Source organism: Drosophila hydei, unplaced genomic scaffold, assembly GCF_003285905.1.
Source record: "Drosophila hydei strain 15085-1641.00,03,60 unplaced genomic scaffold, DhydRS2 tig00008119-arrow-pilon, whole genome shotgun sequence".
NCBI classification, from domain to species: domain Eukaryota; kingdom Metazoa; phylum Arthropoda; class Insecta; order Diptera; family Drosophilidae; genus Drosophila; species Drosophila hydei.
The window spans coordinates 8,058,580-8,078,833 of record NW_022045830.1 but is presented as its reverse complement, the minus strand read 5'-3'; the positions used below and the strand labels follow the sequence as shown (position 1 = coordinate 8,078,833).

Genomic DNA, 20,254 nt, shown 5'->3' with positions numbered 1-20,254 from the left:
CCCTTTCCCCTTTATTAAGTTTATATACAAATATTATATATATTTCTTTTGTTGTGCTATTGATCAGAAATTTTATAGCTTCTTTTTTATTAGCCAAAGGAATATAGTTTTTTGATTCGTTTGTTAAGCGGTTATTAAAAATTCCAATTTTTAAATACGATTTAAAAGTTGTGAATTTACAAATTGCTCTTAAGTTTTTTGTCACACTGAATTTGTGTTATATAGTTTAATGTTTAGTTTGTTTTTCCTAGGTTTAAAAAATTTTGTTGAACATTTATATTGATTGTTAAACTTTTGTTTTTCTCTTTTGGCCCGTTTTTGGCTAAAACTAGTTTTAATGCCTACAACATTGTTCCTATTATTTATGTCTTTACATTATTATTCATGTATTTTTGAGAACGAATCTCGATGCCTTGTATGTAATAACAAATGATTACATATTACGCTTTAATTTAATACCAAAACATTATATTTTGTACACACGCTTAATACATACAAAAACACATAAATATACAAATATATGCAAATATATATTCGTTATATATATATAAAGAGAAGACAACTAATTGTTTTCCAAAATTCATACTCTTTCTCTTTTGTTTTTCTTATTGTTTTCTTGCTTTACTGAATTCTCTTTGGAATATGCTTAAGCAAATACCTAACTCTGCGCTTCCCCATGCTGATACACTTGCCATTTAGTCGTATATCAAATATTAAATTCAAACGAATTTAAGCATAAATACAATCAAGTTATTAATTACTTTAAACGTTGCAACTAAATACTCCAAGAAAAATATAAATAAACAAAAACTAACTATTAAGTGGTTTAACAGTTGTTAAATGTGCGCTATTAGGGCAATAATATTATAATAATTATTATTCTAAACATAATTTTTGTTTCGCCAATTATTGTTTTGATGGACGTATGAAGATGAAAGAACCTACAGGGATTTTACGGTAGACTTCGAGTAGCGCAAAAAAAGAAACTGAAAAAGAAATGTTAATATAGCTGCCATGCAACTACTAGTTGAATTTGTTTATAGTTTTATTTTAAAAAAAGAGAAAAAAAGAACGAAAACAACAAGTGGACCTACACAACAATAAGCAATTTTTAAATTAATACAAAACTGAATGATGATACGCGGGTCTTAGGGTAAACTTGGATGCCTCTTAGTATAACGGCTTCTGTTGTAGCGCCTAGCTTAAAATTTTAGGTTTTGCATTAGGCAACGAGTTGATCGTCTACCCTTAGTTGATGTATGTCAATAATTAGCTATAAAATCCTTCAAATGCTAGACAATTACCACGCATAGTTATTATATATGCTTATTCTAAACTATAAACGCCTATATACATACACATATATATATATCTCAATATATAGTTAATGCCTTCAGTAAAACAGCAAGTCAACCCCACTCAAAAATATAAAATCGCTTTAACGAAAACCACAAATCAAAAGATGCTTATATATATATACATATTTATTAAACCATATACATAAAGTGCATACCAATAAATATATATATATATATGTATATACACATGGTGTGTATGGATAATGAGAACAAAATCAGGTGTCATCACAAATTGGATAACGAATATATATATTTAGCAAGCAACCAAGTATTTACCAAGAAAGCTCATGAATATTTCATCTAAAATATAATAAAAACGAAAAGGAATAATCAATCGAAATGAATGCGAATGCGAATGAACATATACATATATACACACGTATACATATAAAGAACATATACCTTTAACTAGATAATAAATTGTATATATATATATATGAATATATATATTGAAGATATTTATACATAAAATGGTGCTTTAGCTGAATTATAATATAATTATATGTATTTTTAAGACTTATATACTATATACCCCTTAATATATTACAAAAAAAAACAGAACTTGTTTCTCTTGATTGATTTCTTAAACAAACAAACAAAAAAAGCTGGATATTAGTGCAGGCGGCACACTTTTATAAATCTAAAATAAAATGTTTTTAACTGCTAAAACTAAAAACCAAATACTCGAAAACATTTTGGATTCTGTAAACAGACATGCTTGACTTTTAAATAACGACAAATTTATATACTTTTACTAACCACATTTCAAAAAGTGAAGCGGGTCAACTACTTTTAAAATAACAACTTTTTAAGGCTATTTCAGGGGAACTCACCCAACCCAAAAAAAAAAAATTATAAAAAACAAACTAAAAATTGGTACTTAAACTACTTAAAGATCATACAAACTACATATATATATATGTATTAATATATGTATATATATTTTTACTTTAATGTTTTTAACGCATTTTACGAGCAAACTAAATCGCGTTTTTAAATAATAAAAACAATTAAAGAAATTTTAAAACGATTTTCGAAAAAAAGAAGCTTTTTCATCCTATCAGTTGAAAGATCAGTTTTTGTTTTTGTTCGAAAGATAATTCAAGCTCTCAAAGTGTTAACTACAAATTTTTGAAAATTAATCTATCAATGAATTGAATAAAAACGAAATGAAATGGAACCAAAATCGAACGCTTCCCACGCAAAAAAAAAAACAGATAATGTTAAATTTTAGCAGAGTTAAGAAAAAGTAAACAAGTAATTAATATGCAACAATGCAGCAAATACTTCTAAACATTTAAACGAAAAGTATATATATATGTATTTTATGAAATGAATTAATTGATATGTTAATCTAGATTTATTTTTAAGCAATTTCACACACACATATATATATAACTTTTAAAACTCAGCTAAGGTGAAGAGCTTACCTTAACTACTCAAAAATAAACAATATCTAAATACATTCGGCAAATATGTATATCTCTCAGACACAACTATGCTAACTAAACTCTATATATTTCTAGCTACATTTATGATGAATATTTTTAATAAGCATAATATTATGATACAACATACAACATTGAGCATTGAGCAACATAAGCGACATGTGAGACACATTTGGGGGAACATTAGTAAAACAAAAAAAAAAAAAAAAACAAAACAAAAAAAAAAACATTTGCAAATTGAATTTTATACTAAAATGTTAAAAACAAAGTTGAAATACAGAAAATGACAAACAAACACATAATATGAAAGGTTTTTAAAAAGACTATTATACACACATACATATATATACACAGAAACGAGTATGAAAAGGAGGAGGAAGAATAATAATGAACATTACTAAGCTTTTAAATGCAATAATCAAGTACCATATATTTTTAAATAATGGATAACTTAAAAGACGATCGAAAGTGGGTGTATATAAAGGTACACATATACCCGACTTGTATGCGTTATTGTTAAAGTATACCGAGAGAGGCAGAGAGAGAGCGAGAAAGGGTTAGATAAAAATTATATTTGGGGTATTTTAGCTTCGACAAGAAGACGGAGAAGCGTTCTCACCCTAATTCTAATTGATTTTCCCACCTTATATATAGGAATATAAACAAAATTACTGCAGTGCCATTTTAAATAGCTTCCGATAAGTAAACTATAAAAGAAGTATATATATATGTACATACATATATAATATATTAATAAAAAGGTATATATATACATGCAAACAAAACATAAAATACGTACATACCTAGTATATATATATATATATAAATATAAATATAAATATATATATATATAAATATACATATATATATATATATATATATATATATATATATATATATATATATATATATATATATATATATATATATATATATATATATATATTGTTATGAGCTAAAGTTCAAATTGCATTACGGTTATTATAATATATATAAAAAAAATAAAAGCAAATGGAACAAAGTTGAACATATTTTGAGTGCAGAAAATTTTTTGAACTTTTTGAATGCTTTTTTTGTACAGCATATAAATCGACGATGACTATGGAAAACATAATATATATATATATATATATATATATATATATATAAATAGATATATACATATATATATATATATATATATATATAGATATATATATGTATATATATATATACATATATATGTATATGTATGTATGTAACCATTATATACTGTAATCAAAGAAATATATATAAATAGTTAGGTAACTAATTAACAAATCCCAAAATATCTATTAATATCAACTAACAAGATTTTTAATGAAATAAAACCTTAACGATAAACCAAAAAGAAAAACAAAAAAAAAACACAAAATGTATGCGCTTAATTAAGTTATTAAATATTATGCTAAACACGAAAAGCAAGATTAAATTAAATTTTATCTAAATGCATATATAAATATATATATATGTGTATATAAATGAATTCATAAATACTTATTAAAGAGCTTAAAGAGGAGGCAGCAAAGTAACAAGAAAAATCCCAATTATTTAAATAATTGTTAATCTGTATTTACATGCTTGAACAGCAACCAAATTTACTTTGTGTAAAACAGTATATATCTCTATATATATACGATGAATAACAATAATAATGAACAAGAACATAACTCACACACACGCACACGCAGAGGAAGACACTTCCATGAACTATACTGAACAAAGAGATGTGTGAAACGATCCTTAAATTGCAAATCAAAAAAGCATACTTAATGTAAACAATAATCACGACTGCTAACTAAACTGACAAATAGTAATCTAAAGCCGAAAGCATTGTAAAACATGATATACCCTCAAAGAGACGACAATATATAAAGGCCTGTAACATAGGTAAACCTATTGCTGAGTATGCAAACTAAAAAGTGTAAATGTATATCAACATGAACATGAAGATGGAATAGATAATAAAGGACACACAGACCAAAACATACAAGCATCTTATACTTTCTAGTTAATAATTTATATATTTGTGCTTACATATTTAACAACTATACCATCTGTTTCACAAAATTGTTGCATGTTTACAATTTATCTTAACGACTAGTTCTGCAAATGCTGATCAACCATTAGCGGCACTGATATGCCGAGTATTATTTGTTAAGTCTTCGCTTGGCAAAGATTTGATAGATGCCCAAACAGGCAGACAGTGTGCCAATGCTGCCCACCTGAAAGGTGGACAGTTTGCCACCCCACAAATAGCCCTTTGGCAAGGTGCTAACGGCATGCACAAAATCCAGTGAAATGCGTGCAATCGACATCAATTCCAAGCGATGTTTGGCCAGCGACTTGGCATCAATGCTCGTGGGACTACAATAGAAAGAAGATTTGGATGTGAATGGCTAGAGAGTGAATGGGTTCAGTTAGCTCAACTCACTTGCATAGCTGATGACTACGATTTAGTTTTTCCTGATTCAGCCAAAAGTTGCGAAGAGTCCTGAAATTAAGAAGTCTTTCATATAGAATGCTTAGAAAATATTCGATTTCAACAACAACTAACCGCATTAGGTTCAAATAAACCGAAAGCACCCAGAATACTGAATTGGCATTATCCCAATTGTCAGCATGCTTTACATTCAATATCTTATGCTCAGACAGCCAGCAGATTTTCTCAATTGGATAATATAGCAGGTCGACAATATTTGCCGTCACGCCAAGAATTGCCATAATGCGATCCGGTTCATTTTCTCCCAAGCCATACTCCAGTGCATATTGTATCATTGGTATATCGTCGATAAGACGTAGCGTAGCTCTAGCGCCAGATATCTTCGAGCTGGCAGTCGCGTAACGCTTAGCCAACTCCGGATTGCGCTTCAGATGATAGCCAGCTACGAGCTTGGCGCTGTAGCAAAGCGCTTTCATCACCTGATAAACAGAAGAACCAGATATAAATTGGGAACATATTATATATATATATATATATATATATATATATATATACATATTTTTATTTTTTTGTTTTTATTTCTTTGTCAATATTAAAGTTGCGCGTGCGTTTATTTACTTAAACTTGCTATTTATTTATTATGCTCGTTTGCGAAATGAGAAGAGTATATTCGTTTTGTGTAGTGTCCGACTAGTTGTTTGTCTGTCTGTCTGTTTTGTAGCTAACGCCTTGAAATTTGGAATATATATATCGTGTCACATCTTGTCTTCGGAACTTTTAAGATCTTTGGAATTCCCCACGGGGGGCATAACAAATCGGGAATCACAATTTTTAACTTTTATTTTATTTAATTTGAATTAAATAACAAATTAAAAAAATTTTTAATACTCGGGCGTGGAGCTATAGAGCTCGGAATACTATTGATTTAGTACTCCATTGATTTTTTTTAAAATATATTTTTATAATGTGAACAAGTATTGTAACAGTCTTACGTGTCCTTCCTTTATTTCTCTCCCATTACAGCACTTTCTGAAATTGCTTTTCGCTTATAAAGAGATAAAAAATTATCAGCGACAAAAAGAACACAACGAATGCCACAAACATCTCAATAACTGTGTCTTTGCTCAAGTGGTTTTTGGCTATTACTTTTACTCCAATTTCCGTTATAGGTTGGCTTAATATTTAATTAATGTTAAAAGGCGTTTGTCTTGGCTAACGATGTTGACATTGCGCCATAAAGCAATCAATAGCCATTGAATGAATATTTCATGGGGTATATTCGTTTGGGACTTCGCTTGTTGCCTTAGCCACTTGCTGACTGGTTTACCTTTCGCTCATAGCCAATAATCTTTTTGATTTCTTGCCGGGTAAATGTTCTATGTGCTGTAATCTGCAGCATTATTATCTTGACTTCTGCGTCGACTGGTATATATATAACTGATTAAATCTTAGGTATTTGCAGAATCGCAACAAGAAGTAAGGCAAGGTTCAATCATGACACTTCCGACATTGGTCAAGGTGTCAAAAACCTGTTGGTGCGGTAGATCAAGACCCACACGTCGACTGCCACGCTGCATTTTTAAGATAACAAACAAGCCGAAATTTTCAAAGTTGTGTTCATATTTTGTATGGATCTTGCTAATTGATCAACTATTACTCACCTTATCCCGACCCCCATAGGAATCTATAATATCACAGAATTCGGCAACAAACTTCGTTGTACTGCCCATATTAATAAAAAAATATAATTATACTTCTAATTATATCAACTATTAATTATCTCAAGTTTTAGATCTTTGATCTTAGTTAATGTACAAAAATAATAAAAAGAAAACGCAGTAGAAACAACCGCGCGAACTACTGAACGACAACACAACAAGAAAAGTACTATCACTTTTCGAACAGCTGTTAAATTAGTATCGATGCAATGGTAAAATGTATCGATGATTTTAGCGGCTATCGTATGCAACACTAGCGAATATTTTGACACTGCACAGTACTGCACATATACACAGCACGGATGCTTCAGCAAGTTGCAGGAAGGGATTAGGATTCGTTTAAGGACCACGAGCGGAAATATGAGTTTGCCGAATGCGAACAACAACAATCATGCTTCATCGCCCATATACAGCAATAAGTCAGTCATAAAGAAAAGTTCAAAAAGCGATTTAATGCGGGCCGCAGTTGGTTTGTTGCTGAAGCAAAAGAATTATGTTGTAAGTAAACTCGATTTTAGCTCAGTTAATTATTGTCATAATGCATTTTGGAATTATTTAAAGGGCAACGAGAAGTTTCGCAAATCAGATTTCCTTTTAATGCAAAACAAAAGTCAATTTGCAGTAAATAAAATGCTGGACACTGATCTCCATGGTGGCAATAGTTTCACCTACTCGAATGTCCAAGTCATAACAAACAATCAACATATGGTTGACCAGCAATTTGGACGTTTCTCCCAGTTTGTTGAAGCACAACCGGAACCATTGCGTTTAGAAATGAAACGCTTCTATGCACCGATGCTCTGCCATTTGTACCTTGAGCTATTAAAAGCGCGCGAATCAAAGAGCGCCGTCGAACTGCTGAAAAAATATGCGCATCTTGTAGCACCGGTCGATCTGTATGATGCACCACTGCCCACCAAGATAAATGGCTGCTCGGTGACGAGCGAGTCGCAATTATCGGGAGCCAACGACTGTCACATCCGTTTTGCTAGCGAGGCGCAAAATACTGGCGACATGGAACTTGATCACTTTATGAAATTAGTACAAATATTATCGGGCTGCACAAAGCTGGAAACTGCTGAGTCCGACCCAACCGTAGCGCACTTCCGCGCATCCAAATACGAATTGCATACAACGGCCCAGGTGGTTGACAAAATTGGCACTTATTTGCAACGACGCGGCCATGTGCTGATTCTGAACCTGATCTATACCTGGCTGCACATTCATATTGTGGACAATGATCAGCGTGTCTTTACTGAGGATCACCTATTGGGAATAACCGAAGAGCTTGATGTGATAGACGGATTGGATACCGATGACATAACATCAACACCTAGTATAACACACATCACCCGAAACGAGCACAAATCCAGCAAATCCAGCGACAAGAGTACTATTAAGAAGCGTCCTGCCGAGGAGGCAACCGTCAAACTCGAGTTTGAAATTAAAGCAGAATGTGGGAATACTGAGTCAGACCCGATTCCGGCCGTTGATAAACAGAAAGTCAACATTGATGCCTGTCTCGATTCAATGAAATTTTCAACATCGCAAATACTAAAAGCTCAAGTCGATCTGCCATGTTTTTATAGGATTTGCGAAAGGTCGCGTGGTTTGACTTCGGCCCATCTGGACAACAACGAATGCCACATGCTGGCAGGCTTTGATAACTCCTCTGTTCAACTGTGGCAACTGAACCAGCATAGTTGTAAAGGTAAGAGCTTTTACAGACGCTCTCCACACTCAAATTGCCCTTGGGAGCTCAACAATTGCACAGACGATGAGCAGCAGGAACTGGACAGCGATGAGGAATCATGGCCATGCACTGCAGAGGAGCGTCGCGAACGCCACAAGGCCCTACGCAACAAATATCCGGATAACTCTTTGTAAGTATTCAACAGATAGTTTTTGGAACACTCAATAATGAATGGTTTTCTCGACTTTAGCAACGAGTATGGTGGAGTGCAAATACGAGGACACACCAAAGGGGTTACCAATGTCCGTTTCTCATCGCATTATCCACTCTTCTATAGTGTTTCCAAGGACTGCACGTTGCGTTGCTGGCGGGCGCATAACTTTCAATGTGCAGCCATTTACCGCAGTCACAACTATCCCATCTGGTGTGTGGATGAGAGTCCTGTTGGACAGTATGTAGTCACTGGCTCCAAGGATTTGAGCGCACGATTGTGGTCCCTGGAGCGCGAACATGCGCTGATCATATACGCTGGCCACACGCAAGACGTTGAGGTTAGCTAAAATCTATTGATATGTTTATATATTGAGGAAACAATAACTCTGTTCCTCTTCTCACAGTGCATTGCCTTTCATCCGAATGGCAATTACTTAGCCACTGGCTCTGCGGATCATTCAGTGCGTCTGTGGTGCGCGACCAGCGGCAAACTAATGCGCGTCTTTGCTGACTGTCGCCAGGCGGTCACTAGTCTGGCTTTTAGTAACGACGGCAAAATGCTAGCTGTTGCCGGAGATGAGTCGAAGGTTCGTATTTTTGACCTTGCTGCGGGCGCTCAACTGAGTGAGCTAAAGGATCATCCGACTAGTGTTAGTTCCCTCGCATGGGGTGCACACAATCAGCAACTGGTTACTGCCTGCATCGATGGCAGCCTAAGACTGTGGGACGTTAAAAAGCTAGCGCCCATGAAGTGAGTTAATACATCTCAATATTTTTAAATAAACCTGAATACTATTTATTTTATTTATTATTATTAGCGAGAGCAGCAGTAGCAGCGGCAGCAACTACTCATCATCAACGTCATCATCAGCTACAACGAATCGTCTCTTAACTCTAAATAGTTCCTGCCAGCGTCTGGTTGATGTATTTTATGGACGCAGTAAAACGCTATATTGCATAGGCACTTAAAGGATGTCACCGTAATTAATGATAGTTCTTGTTTTTAAAATAATTTATTTGTAATAAGTCTGTATAATAAGTATTACTGTTGCTATCAAGTGGAACAATGTGTGTTTTCTTGCTATTTTAACAATTTTTAAACTAGCAGCATACCTTCGTATACTACAAAATGAAAATTAAATAATTCGTGATGTTTCTGAATGCCAGAACACTGTATATACTCGTATATTACAAAGTATACATACATAATCATGCAATTGTTTTTATGGATCTGCCAGCTGTTGGGCTATGTCTATTGTACAGAACATAAATATACTTATAGCAGCTCAGTGTTTCATTTAATTAATCTAATAAATGGAGTAAAATGTTTGGAACTGTATTCATTAATTATCAACTGAAACATTATTATATATATTATATTATTATTACTGTTATTACAGCTGCGCAACTGGCTTATATATAATATATGTATGTATTACGTACTTACAATGATTTTGGACACTCGCACAGCCCATTGGAACAAAACATATTTAGCTTAAGTGATATCGATTTGTGATTTTACAATCAATTATTTTACATTTACGCACATTCTGCAATGAATCCATGGTGAACAAAATATATTTGAATGAGCAGTAGTTGGGATGAAATATGTTTTAACAAAACGCTAAACTATTCGACTTTAAAAACTTAAACTCTATTAATATATATTTATATATATATAATTCTATAAATAAGGGCGCAGAACATGAACAAATAAATTGGTATGCAGTGCGCGTAGTTCTTCTCACAGTGGAATCTATTGATAGACTAATAATCCTACAATTTGTGGAATTTAATGTCTTTAATAATCCTAACTGTGATCTAATCAATGTTGGGTGTTATTCATAACAAATGAGTATAGTTTGAATACGCTGTTTGTTGACTTAGCGTTTGTGACGTCCTCGTATCAACTGCAACGCCTTTGCCATCAACGGTGCCTTCTTATTACGCATGGGAGCCGCAGCTGTGGTTCGAACAAATGATTGTAAGCATATATTGATAGCGCAATTCATTAGGATGTGACTTACCGACTTGCGCTGAATCACGCGCTGCGCCAAGCACACGAAGTCTAGCATCGCCCACCTTGGCCGCGTTGGGCGTGACACTGGATAGAGCGGCCACACGTGCCGCTGGAGTAGCTATGAGCTTGCCTTTAGTGCCATATTGTTCCTGCTTGCGCTGTACACTGCGCGGCGGTTTTACCATTGAGTCAACAAATGCCAATTGGGTCTTACGCACCGGCGCCTCACTGATTTTCTGTGAAGCTTTTATACTCTCGGCAATAGTGCTTAATTTGCGCTCCTTTTCCTCCTCACAGCGCTATAAATGTGCAATAATCAAGTCAAATTCCTTGCAACCATTGCTAACAATTAAATTTACCAAAAACATTTCGCGCCACGTTTCCATTTCCTCCCTGCGTTGACTACGACAATGCCGCTGTACATGCTTCTGCCAGAGGACATCGCTGTCCTCCATCAGATAAGGATTGTACTCTTCAACGTTCAATAGTTGATGTGGAGTAGCGCGTTCCAGAACTGCACGCAGTACATCAAAGGGCACACCACCCGTGTATTCCAAGGCTATGTGATCCATATGAAAAGTAAATTAATTAGATGACTATTAGAGCGAAATTTAAAGAATTATATCCCTACCATCAATATTCTTTTGGAGCACACGTGTGCAAAGATCAAAGAGCGACGGCACTTGCAGTATCTGACCAGTCCTAACGCCTGAGTAGATCTTGGTGCTGCCAAAAAAAATTTTGTATTGTGGATAACTACTTGTCATAGACAACTAACTAACCGCATTGTCTTGGATGATATGCCAGCTGCTAGCGCTTCAGACTCATTGAAATTGCGAGGGGGCCTGGGAGCAGAGCCACCGAGACCTTGATTGAATACGACATCCATGACGGTTTGATTCAGTGGCATGGGCTTATAATTATTAGATATAGTGGGCAGTTCCAAAGCTATGCTCGGATCGAGAGGCTCTAGTTTTGCCGTGGATGCCAACAGCTCAGGTTTCTGAAAAGTAATAAAACAAACGAAAACCTTAATAAATAAATCATATGAATATTTTCACAATATGCTTCTACCTTTGTACTAGTCATCCTGTTTCTGGAAGTTGTTGTTGTTGAAGTTGCTGTTGTTGTTCGTTTGGTTAAAGTTGATGAAGTTGCTATTGCTGTTGAGGTTGCGGGTTTGTGTGGTGACTTGAGCTTGCCACTCATTTTTTTGCCACTCATTGGCATATTGAGCATACCAAGTACATCATCAAAATTGGCGCCCATGCTGGAGTCAAACTCATTAGCAGTGTCCTTGGGCTCAGCTGCATCAGCCGTGGGCTTTGTTTTTGATACTTTAGCCTTGGGTGAATCATCGTCTTGTGTCCCATGTGGACTGCGTGATCGCTTAGATGACTTGGTTGACTTGTGTTTTTCCGATTTCTCTTTGGAAACTTTTTGCTCACTGTTTTGCGATTTGCTCTGCTCAGAAAATTGGGAACCTTTAGTATGTAATCTTTTGTAAGACATTTTAGGTTTGCTCACCTCTTTGCTCTTCTCATGTCTGGACTTGCTGTGCTCGCTTTTGTTGCTGCTTTGATGTCGGTGATGCTTACTGCTGCTGCTACTGCTACTGTTGTTGTGGTGGCCGCTACCACTATGAGTGTTTCCCTCGCTGCTACTCTTGTGGTGGTTGCTGCTGGCCTTCGTTAGGGACTCCTTTGGTTTGCGGTGTTCGCTGGCGTTGCTGCTACTGACTTTTTGCTCCTTCCGATGTCTGTCACTGCTGCTATCCTTCGGCTTCGACTTGTCATGGCTGCTGGTTTTGTGTTTCTTGTCGCTGTCGGATCGGCTTTTTGAGTGACTTTTACTGTTGCTACCGCTGCTCGACTTGCTCTTATGCTCACTATCCTTGGAACGTTCTTCGTGTTTGGACTTGTGCCTATGACGGCTGTCTTCTCCGCTAGAGGAGTTGCTGCCTTTGTTCTCTTGATCTTGGTCCTCTTCGCTGGACCGTTGACCATTCGATCTGTGGGACTCCTCTTCATTGCTATGCGTATTAACAGCGGGTTCCTCTTCAGCAGCGACCATAGCCTTCCATTTTGTGACTAGTGTTTTTGCAGCAACGCCGACCTCTCCGTTGATCTTTCTCAGCGCATTTACCGTTTTGCCAATGCCCGTCTCCTGTAGATGCTCGAATGTGATGGGCAGGTTAAACAGCTTTGTGATGCAGTGCAACAACTGCGGGCGCAGGTAACGGATAAAGCAAAGCAAATGGATTAATTAGAGGCTCTTCTTGTAAGGGCTGATTAGTAACAAATGCTACATATGTTATTCTCATACAAATGTTACAATGGGTAAAGATTTGTACAAGTAAGACTGTTCATATATTTGATAATGCATCTCGAGGTTGACTAGGGGTATGTAAAACTTGTTTTCGTTGCCTGTTAATCAACATACTCTGCACCCAATGTCTGAATCACCCTTAAAAACATGTTTATTTACTGAAATACACACACATCGAAAGCAGAACGTATATTCAAAAATCTTCTCTAACTTTAGGATCATTAATATTGATCAAACATGTTGTATGAACCATATTTCCCATGTAAAATATATTAATATAATAGTAATGTGACTGTAATAATGATTGTTCCTCTACAGCATTTTTGAAAATCACATAGAAGGGATTTGTTAAATTAACGATTGAATTAGATTAAGGGTTTCAACGATAAACAGAAAGAAACTAAAAGTAGGCGAGCAATATAGACAACATGAAGTGAGGAAAGAAAACTAAGATAGAGCGAAGAAGAAATAGACAGAAGCTATGAGAGGTAGACATGGTAACAGAACCAGTTCATACATCAGCTTTTTATTTACAAAATATTCAGAAGTCTAACAATTTATAAGCCGCTAAGATTGCAGAGAAAATCCGCATTATAAAATAATTTATGAAGCGATCTATATTTGACTAAACTCCCTTTAAATCTTAATGTGAATATTTTATTGCACGATTTTAAACACGTGCCTTTTAATATGATCGTATTCAAAAACTACAAACATATTCAATACTATAATTCACACACAATATGCAATTGGCAGTGAAGGTTTTTTTTCGCCAATTCTTGAAATTTGGTTTTTTTTAGGGTGAGAGCCCCCGCATATTGCATATAGATTAAACTGGGAATAACTTACGCGTGTCTCATCCTCGCCATGGCGTTCAATGCTGCGTTGGTAGTGGCGAACAACATCTGCCAGATTGCTAGTGGACGTCATCACGTTCAGCAAATGCACTAATCTTGCTTGGTTGGAAGTGTTCGGGGCTTGGGCTATGAAAATGGCACGCAGGCAGCCTCACACTTCAACTTTTTTTAAGTGAGTTGCATAAAAAATACGACAGCGAGGCACAAAATACACACACAAACATGTACACACACAAATATTACTCCAATATCGGAGCAGTCTTATTTGATTTATTATCTAAAGGACATCGCTGCATTAGCAATAACAATTTTATTTTTTAATTATTTTACTTAACTGTGTGACTTTTCACTTTGAATTCTTCGTTAGTCAACACTAGAAAACAGCTGACAGCGTCTGTTTCAGTTAGTTTTGGCAGCAAACGCACATTGGAGTTGCGTTATGTTGGCTGCGAACTCAGCTGTTTTTGACATTGCTCACAGTGATATCGATACATTAGTCACTCGATACTGCGTCAACAACACTATATGTCTTGCAGTGTTGGCAACACTGTGACCATTTTGTTGTGAATTATTGTTAATTTTTTAATTTAATTTATACAGATTGTGCCTACGCGTGCAAAGAGAGCAAAACACTTGCGGTCTGAGTCCAGAATGTGCCTGTTTCTATAAACGGCTTAAACCAATAGAAAATCTGTGCGCGCTCAATCGAAACGTGTTAAAAAATGACCATGGGCGAGCGTGAGCCAACTTCGTCTCTCGTTCTGCCCGTTATACTGAGGCCCATTTTCACACAGGTAAGATAGTTCACATAGACCGAGACTCCATGTGTGCAAACGAGGCGGGCGTTGGCTGTCCCAGTTTAAATGCAATGTTGCGTAAACGTAAATTGTTTCCAGCTCGAGCGACGCGACGTTGTCGCGGCACAGTCTCTGCGGTCGGCCATACTAAAATCGGAGCAGAACAATCCGGGCTTCTGTTATGACCTCGTTGCGTCGATCGTGAGACGCGCCGATCTAAATGTCAACCTAAATGAGGCCGTCTTGCGTTTGCAGGGCAACATTACCGAGGCAGATCGTAAGTACTAACACCTGCACACGTCTGTATGTGACTGCGTGTGTGTGTGAGTGTGTGGATATACGATTGTTTTCATTTGTGTTAATGCATTTTGTTGTTTTTCTTTGTCCCAATATGTGGCGCAGTTAATGAATATCGCTTGACACGCACCGAGGAGCCGTTCCAGGAGCTGAATCGCAAATCAGTGGCACTGAAAGTGATACTCAGTCGCATACCAGACGAGATCAACGATCGCAAGACCTTTCTTGAGACTATCAAGTGAGTATTCTCTCACATATGTATTAGATAAAAGTTTACACTAGCTTTGTTTTTCTTTTTTGTAGGGAAATCGCGAGCGCCATAAAGAAGCTGCTCGATGTGGTCAACGAAATTGGTTCGTTCATACCAGGCGTCACTGGCAAGCAGGCTGTCGAGCAGCGTAAGAAAGAGTTCGTCAAATATTCAAAGAAGTTCAGCACAACGCTGAAGGAATACTTCAAAGAAGGACAGTAAGTTGGCCCATTCTTAAATGTTAAATTATGTTGGATCCGTGTCTAAACACCAGAATGGTATGCGACTCGCTATCAGCCAAATACCTTAATCGTTCTGATATCTGGTTCCTTATCTAACTGTGCTGACCGTGATGTCATCCTATTGGCGTTGCAAACACGTTTATCTATATCACTTTTATCAGTATAGAAGTTCGCTTCAGATTGTGCGCATATATGCTCTGTTTCGAAATTGAACACAAGTTACTTAGTTATTAATCACTGAGGTCTTTAAGAACAATGATGGAACGAATGTACCTAATTAAATAATTAAGTTAATTTGTAATTTCTAATTTATTTCTATTTCTATACGCTGATAATGGAATTTTAATCTTATTTCTTGTCCATTTCTATTTTCAGGCCGAATGCAGTATTCATAAGTGCACTTTTTTTAATAAGGCAAACGAATCAAATTATGCTGACAGTTAAGAGTAAATGCGAGTAGAAAATTAAATGTTTTAATTAATGCAAAACTTAGTGGCATTTTAATTTTATGTTTAACTAACTATTAAACAAAACACACAACAAACTAATAAGATACAAAGAAACACAAACAAACAACAAACAGAAGCAAGGAACACAATTTGCAATAAGAATCCATAGACGCATATTAAAGATCCGTAACTAAAGCCTGCTGTAACTAAAACAAAGTAATAATAGGTCTAATGTATTTAAATTATTGTAATGAAAACTAAATTCCAATACAAAAGCAAACAACACGAACAACAACATGAGAAGCTAAAGCCTTAGCAAATTCGAATTTGAACTTTATTCTTTTGTATTTAGTCAATTGTGCGAGCGCCTCTATTTTTGTTTTGTTTACAATTTGTTGTAAATAATTCATTCGTTTTCTGTTAATGCCAGCAAAAAAGAAGATATTTTGTTTTAATTTAGGAAACGCGAAAATAAATAAAAATAAACTTAAATTTAATGTTAGTGAAAGTCAAAAACAAAAAAAAAGAAAATGAGAAACAGGAATAAACTATGAAAAAAAAAACAAATTAAAAACTATGGAATTTTTAACTGTTTTTAATTGTTGGAGTTTGAAATTTAAAACTATAAATATAAACAATACACTTACTTAATGATATGTTCAATTTGAAAGAAAACCTAAAGACAGTAGCAGAAAGATCGCTAGAAATCGAAGATCGAAAAAATTATTTTATTTTTAATAAATGTTATATGAAAATAATTACAAACAAAAGAAAAGAGACACAAAACTCATATTGTAGAAATAGGAAAACAAACGACAAATAAATGTATTTATATTCAAAAAATTGCACATCCTTATTCTTAACAGTGGAGCTCATCTGTAACGTTAACAGTTACAGCGTAGTTAACATTTGCAACCCCAACAGAGTGAGCGGGAGAGAGAGTGGTCATGCTAAGCTGAGAGAAAATTTCCCAATTTTCAGTGTCATTTGACAGAAAAATCGATTCGTTTTCACACTGGGCCATTCTGGGCAGCCAGTTGGATAGAAATCAGAGTACAAACCAGCCGAGCAGCGCGACCGAGATGACCCACTTTTCGGTTTTCGCATTCAAATCCAACTGCTATACAAAATAAAGTTGCAATTTTTTTCTAAACACCTAGCATTTAGTTAAAATCGCGTTGTATATTATGTAAAACTAAAATCCGTTAACTAGTGTAAACTCTATGCATTTATGTAAATTCTCCAACGCTAACGTGGAAGTGGAATTAGGCGACCTGAAAAATCAGCAGTCCCAGCACCATTCAAGAAGCAGTAGCAAAAAGGTTCGCTAAATGTTCAACTTATCGTTTATCTAAATGTTCAGTAAGACTTTAAAGGATACAAGAATCCAATGCAGTTTTATAGTTGAAAACAAAAAGTTGGTCAAATGAGTCCAGATATTCAGGACGAGTACTGAAAAACGAAGGCTGTGTGTGAAGGCACTGTGGCCTGGCCTGGCCTGCGAGCGAACGGGCACACGAAAAATTTCGCTGTACACCAAATGGGAAAATGTTTTCTCAGCAGCAGCAGCCGTCGAACTCGCCCCACTGCTGTTCGGGGCATGTGTAACGTGAAATGTTTGCATTGTTTCAATGAAATTGAGAAGATTTTGCAAACGAATTATAATTAACAGCAAACAAATTAAAAATCAGTCTATCATGTCGCGAGTGCCAAAAACATATTTCAATAAAATATTATATATTACAAATTTAAACTCCAGTGCTTAAAAGTGCATTAATGATAAAACGTAAAATGGCAAAAAGGGTGTTGTGAAAAGTAAAAGTTTTAGCGATTGCCACTGAGACTTCGGCACTGGCATATCGATGAAACGATAAAAAAAAAGCAAGCAAGCTAACGTAAAATTACACCCACACACACATGCTTACGTGCTCACATGGACGAGTACACACATACACTCGCACACAAGGCAATACGAACAACAATACAAATGCAGAAGTTGTGACAATGCAAACGGAATATTGAATGAAAACTGAATACAAATGTACATAAATATGTGCGCATGCATGTGCTGAGTGTTCTACTGTTGCTTATGGTAAAGTGCATTAATAAAGTGTTCCGAAATTGGCAAACAAACTGCATTTGGGCAAAAAGGCGCGCGCGCACAAGTCGCACACACTTAGAAAACTTGGAATGGCCAGTAGAAGTGGAGCAGAGCAGCAGTTTGCGGCTCATATAACTGGGCGTATGTGTGTGTTAGTGTAATAGATATATATATATATAAATATACATATATATATATATATATATATATATATATATATATATTAATGTAGCAGTAACAGCCGCAGCCGCAGTAGGCATGATAGCAGCAGCGGCAAAAGATAAATGAAAAGTGCCACATTTTGCTTTTGGGGGCGGTTTTGACACTTGGCGCGCAGCAGCAGCAGCAGCAACAACAACAACGACAACGACAACAGTTGGGCCATGTGGGAGGCGTAAAAGTTGTTTGCTCCTCTGCGTGCGTAACAGAATGGCCCAAACAGATATGTACACATATACACACTCACGCACCCATACACATGTATATATATAGCAGCAGTAAAAGAGTGCGAGAACAAGAGCTGCGACGGCAGTTGGGGGCAGGTGTTTGCCATGCGGTTGTCTTGTGTCACTCGCAGTTAGCTAACAATGTGTGCGTCTGTATGTATGTGTGTGTGTGTAAACAGTAACAGGAGAGATAATAACAGCGCTGTCGACTGCGCCTAAACGCTGTAACAACTATTTTTGGCTTTATTCGCAATTTGTTTTTTCGTTTATTTTAATAGCATTGTTGTTGTACTTATTATGCTCTGCTTAAATATGTAGATTTATGATTCGTGTCTTTGCTTCGCCAATGCAACGATCTAATGTCACGCGTTGCCCAAAAAAGTCAATATATGAAAAGGTATTTTATCTTCTTTGCTTCTGTGTGTGGAAATTTATTGAGCAGCATGCTCAATTTTGACATGTGGCTATCATTCAATGGTCGATTTGCCAAAAAATGGGAATGGGGCTACGGCTACCAGAAAGAGATCCGATTTTACACATTCCACAAATGTTGCCCAAAAAACTATGCTACATTTTGTGTGAGTGTGTGTGTGTGTGTGTGACCCGCATGAGCTTCACTCGCTCTATGTGTGTGAGTGTGTCAGTGTGTGTATGAGTGTAGTTATAAATAGGCAAGATAGTTTTTGTGCTGTTTCGGTTGCTCTTCCACTTTTTTGTGTGTTGCTATTGAGGTCAAACTGTCAGCAGGATAGTGAACTTTATCAAATTTCAAATGTAAATTGTTTTGACTTTAAGGCGGTCTCTATTAAATAGCTCTATTAAAGTTCTTTGAATATTTTGATTGCTGAGTAAATAACTGAAATTGAGCGCATGGAGTTTGATATAATTGGACTTAATAAAATGTTTATTTATCCTTTAAGTAAATATAATAATCAAAATTTAATTTTTAGGAAATTTACTAAATTATAATTGATATATAAGACTCTGGCAAATGTTTAAACAAATTTGAAGTAAGTCATCTTTTTGTATGCTATTCGCTCTTGCATTTCCGTTAATAGACTCCAAAAGGTATGCAATGCAATGTAGATATAGAACTTTCCAAAGTTGTGTCCTCCTCTTCCATTTATTTGTGTTTGAGCAAGTAATTCAAACCAAATGCTGTCTGTACATTGCTCTCAGCAAACTTCTGTGGCACGATGCAACTTTTAAGTTTGTGACCTCAATTCTGCTTTGTTTTTTTATCATTTAACTTTATTATTCAGTGTGCATGAAAAGTTTGTAAATTACTTTCGAGTTTGGCAAACATTTTAAAGTTTAATGACTCTGCAATTTACACTTTTAATTGGCCAATGTCGAGAATTCGGTGTTTGTCGCAAACATCGATCAAATCGCTTGAATCGGAATTAAAATCCATGCGAATTTTCCATTTAATTTACTCCGATGGCAATTGCCAAAAAAAATTGGGTTAATAGAGTGTAAAGCATCAGCATCAGCGTGCAACCTACATTCAAATGGGATTGGGTATGGGGTCTGGCATGTGGGCCATCCATTAACGAGGAGAGGAGAGCGAACAGTT

The 20,254-nt window shown here is 35.7% G+C and overlaps 4 protein-coding genes across 4 annotated transcripts; 2 read left to right on the top strand and 2 right to left on the bottom strand.

The window, feature by feature from the left end:
- Positions 1-4,822: 4,822 nt before the first annotated feature.
- LOC111596603 (peroxisomal membrane protein 11C) lies at positions 4,823-7,134 on the bottom strand. Its single transcript, XM_023310885.2, has 4 exons — positions 6,929-7,134; positions 5,382-5,746; positions 5,259-5,318; positions 4,823-5,191 (listed from the first exon to the last, which is right to left on the bottom strand). The coding sequence occupies exons 1-4, from the start codon at positions 6,995-6,997 to the stop codon at positions 4,975-4,977; spliced, it is 711 nt and encodes a 236-aa protein (XP_023166653.1). The 5' UTR covers positions 6,998-7,134; the 3' UTR covers positions 4,823-4,974.
- A 120-nt stretch (positions 7,135-7,254) lies between these two features.
- On the top strand, positions 7,255-9,901 carry LOC111596604 (TAF5-like RNA polymerase II p300/CBP-associated factor-associated factor 65 kDa subunit 5L). Its single transcript, XM_023310886.2, has 5 exons — positions 7,255-7,483; positions 7,547-8,868; positions 8,929-9,229; positions 9,296-9,642; positions 9,710-9,901. Exons 1-5 carry the CDS (start codon positions 7,346-7,348, stop codon positions 9,858-9,860), a joined length of 2,259 nt encoding a protein of 752 aa, XP_023166654.2. The 5' UTR covers positions 7,255-7,345; the 3' UTR covers positions 9,861-9,901.
- Positions 9,889-14,420, bottom strand: LOC111596598 (transcription elongation factor B polypeptide 3). Its single transcript, XM_030224751.1, has 8 exons — positions 14,089-14,420; positions 12,439-13,134; positions 11,986-12,375; positions 11,694-11,914; positions 11,543-11,637; positions 11,271-11,470; positions 10,919-11,210; positions 9,889-10,854 (listed from the first exon to the last, which is right to left on the bottom strand). Exons 1-8 carry the CDS (start codon positions 14,167-14,169, stop codon positions 10,775-10,777), a joined length of 2,055 nt encoding a protein of 684 aa, XP_030080611.1. The 5' UTR covers positions 14,170-14,420; the 3' UTR covers positions 9,889-10,774.
- A 197-nt stretch (positions 14,421-14,617) lies between these two features.
- Positions 14,618-16,207, top strand: LOC111595213 (programmed cell death protein 10). The gene is made up of 5 exons (XM_030224752.1): positions 14,618-14,890; positions 14,993-15,170; positions 15,296-15,428; positions 15,494-15,658; positions 16,058-16,207. The coding sequence occupies exons 1-5, from the start codon at positions 14,819-14,821 to the stop codon at positions 16,140-16,142; spliced, it is 633 nt and encodes a 210-aa protein (XP_030080612.1). The 5' UTR covers positions 14,618-14,818; the 3' UTR covers positions 16,143-16,207.
- Positions 16,208-20,254: the final 4,047 nt, after the last annotated feature.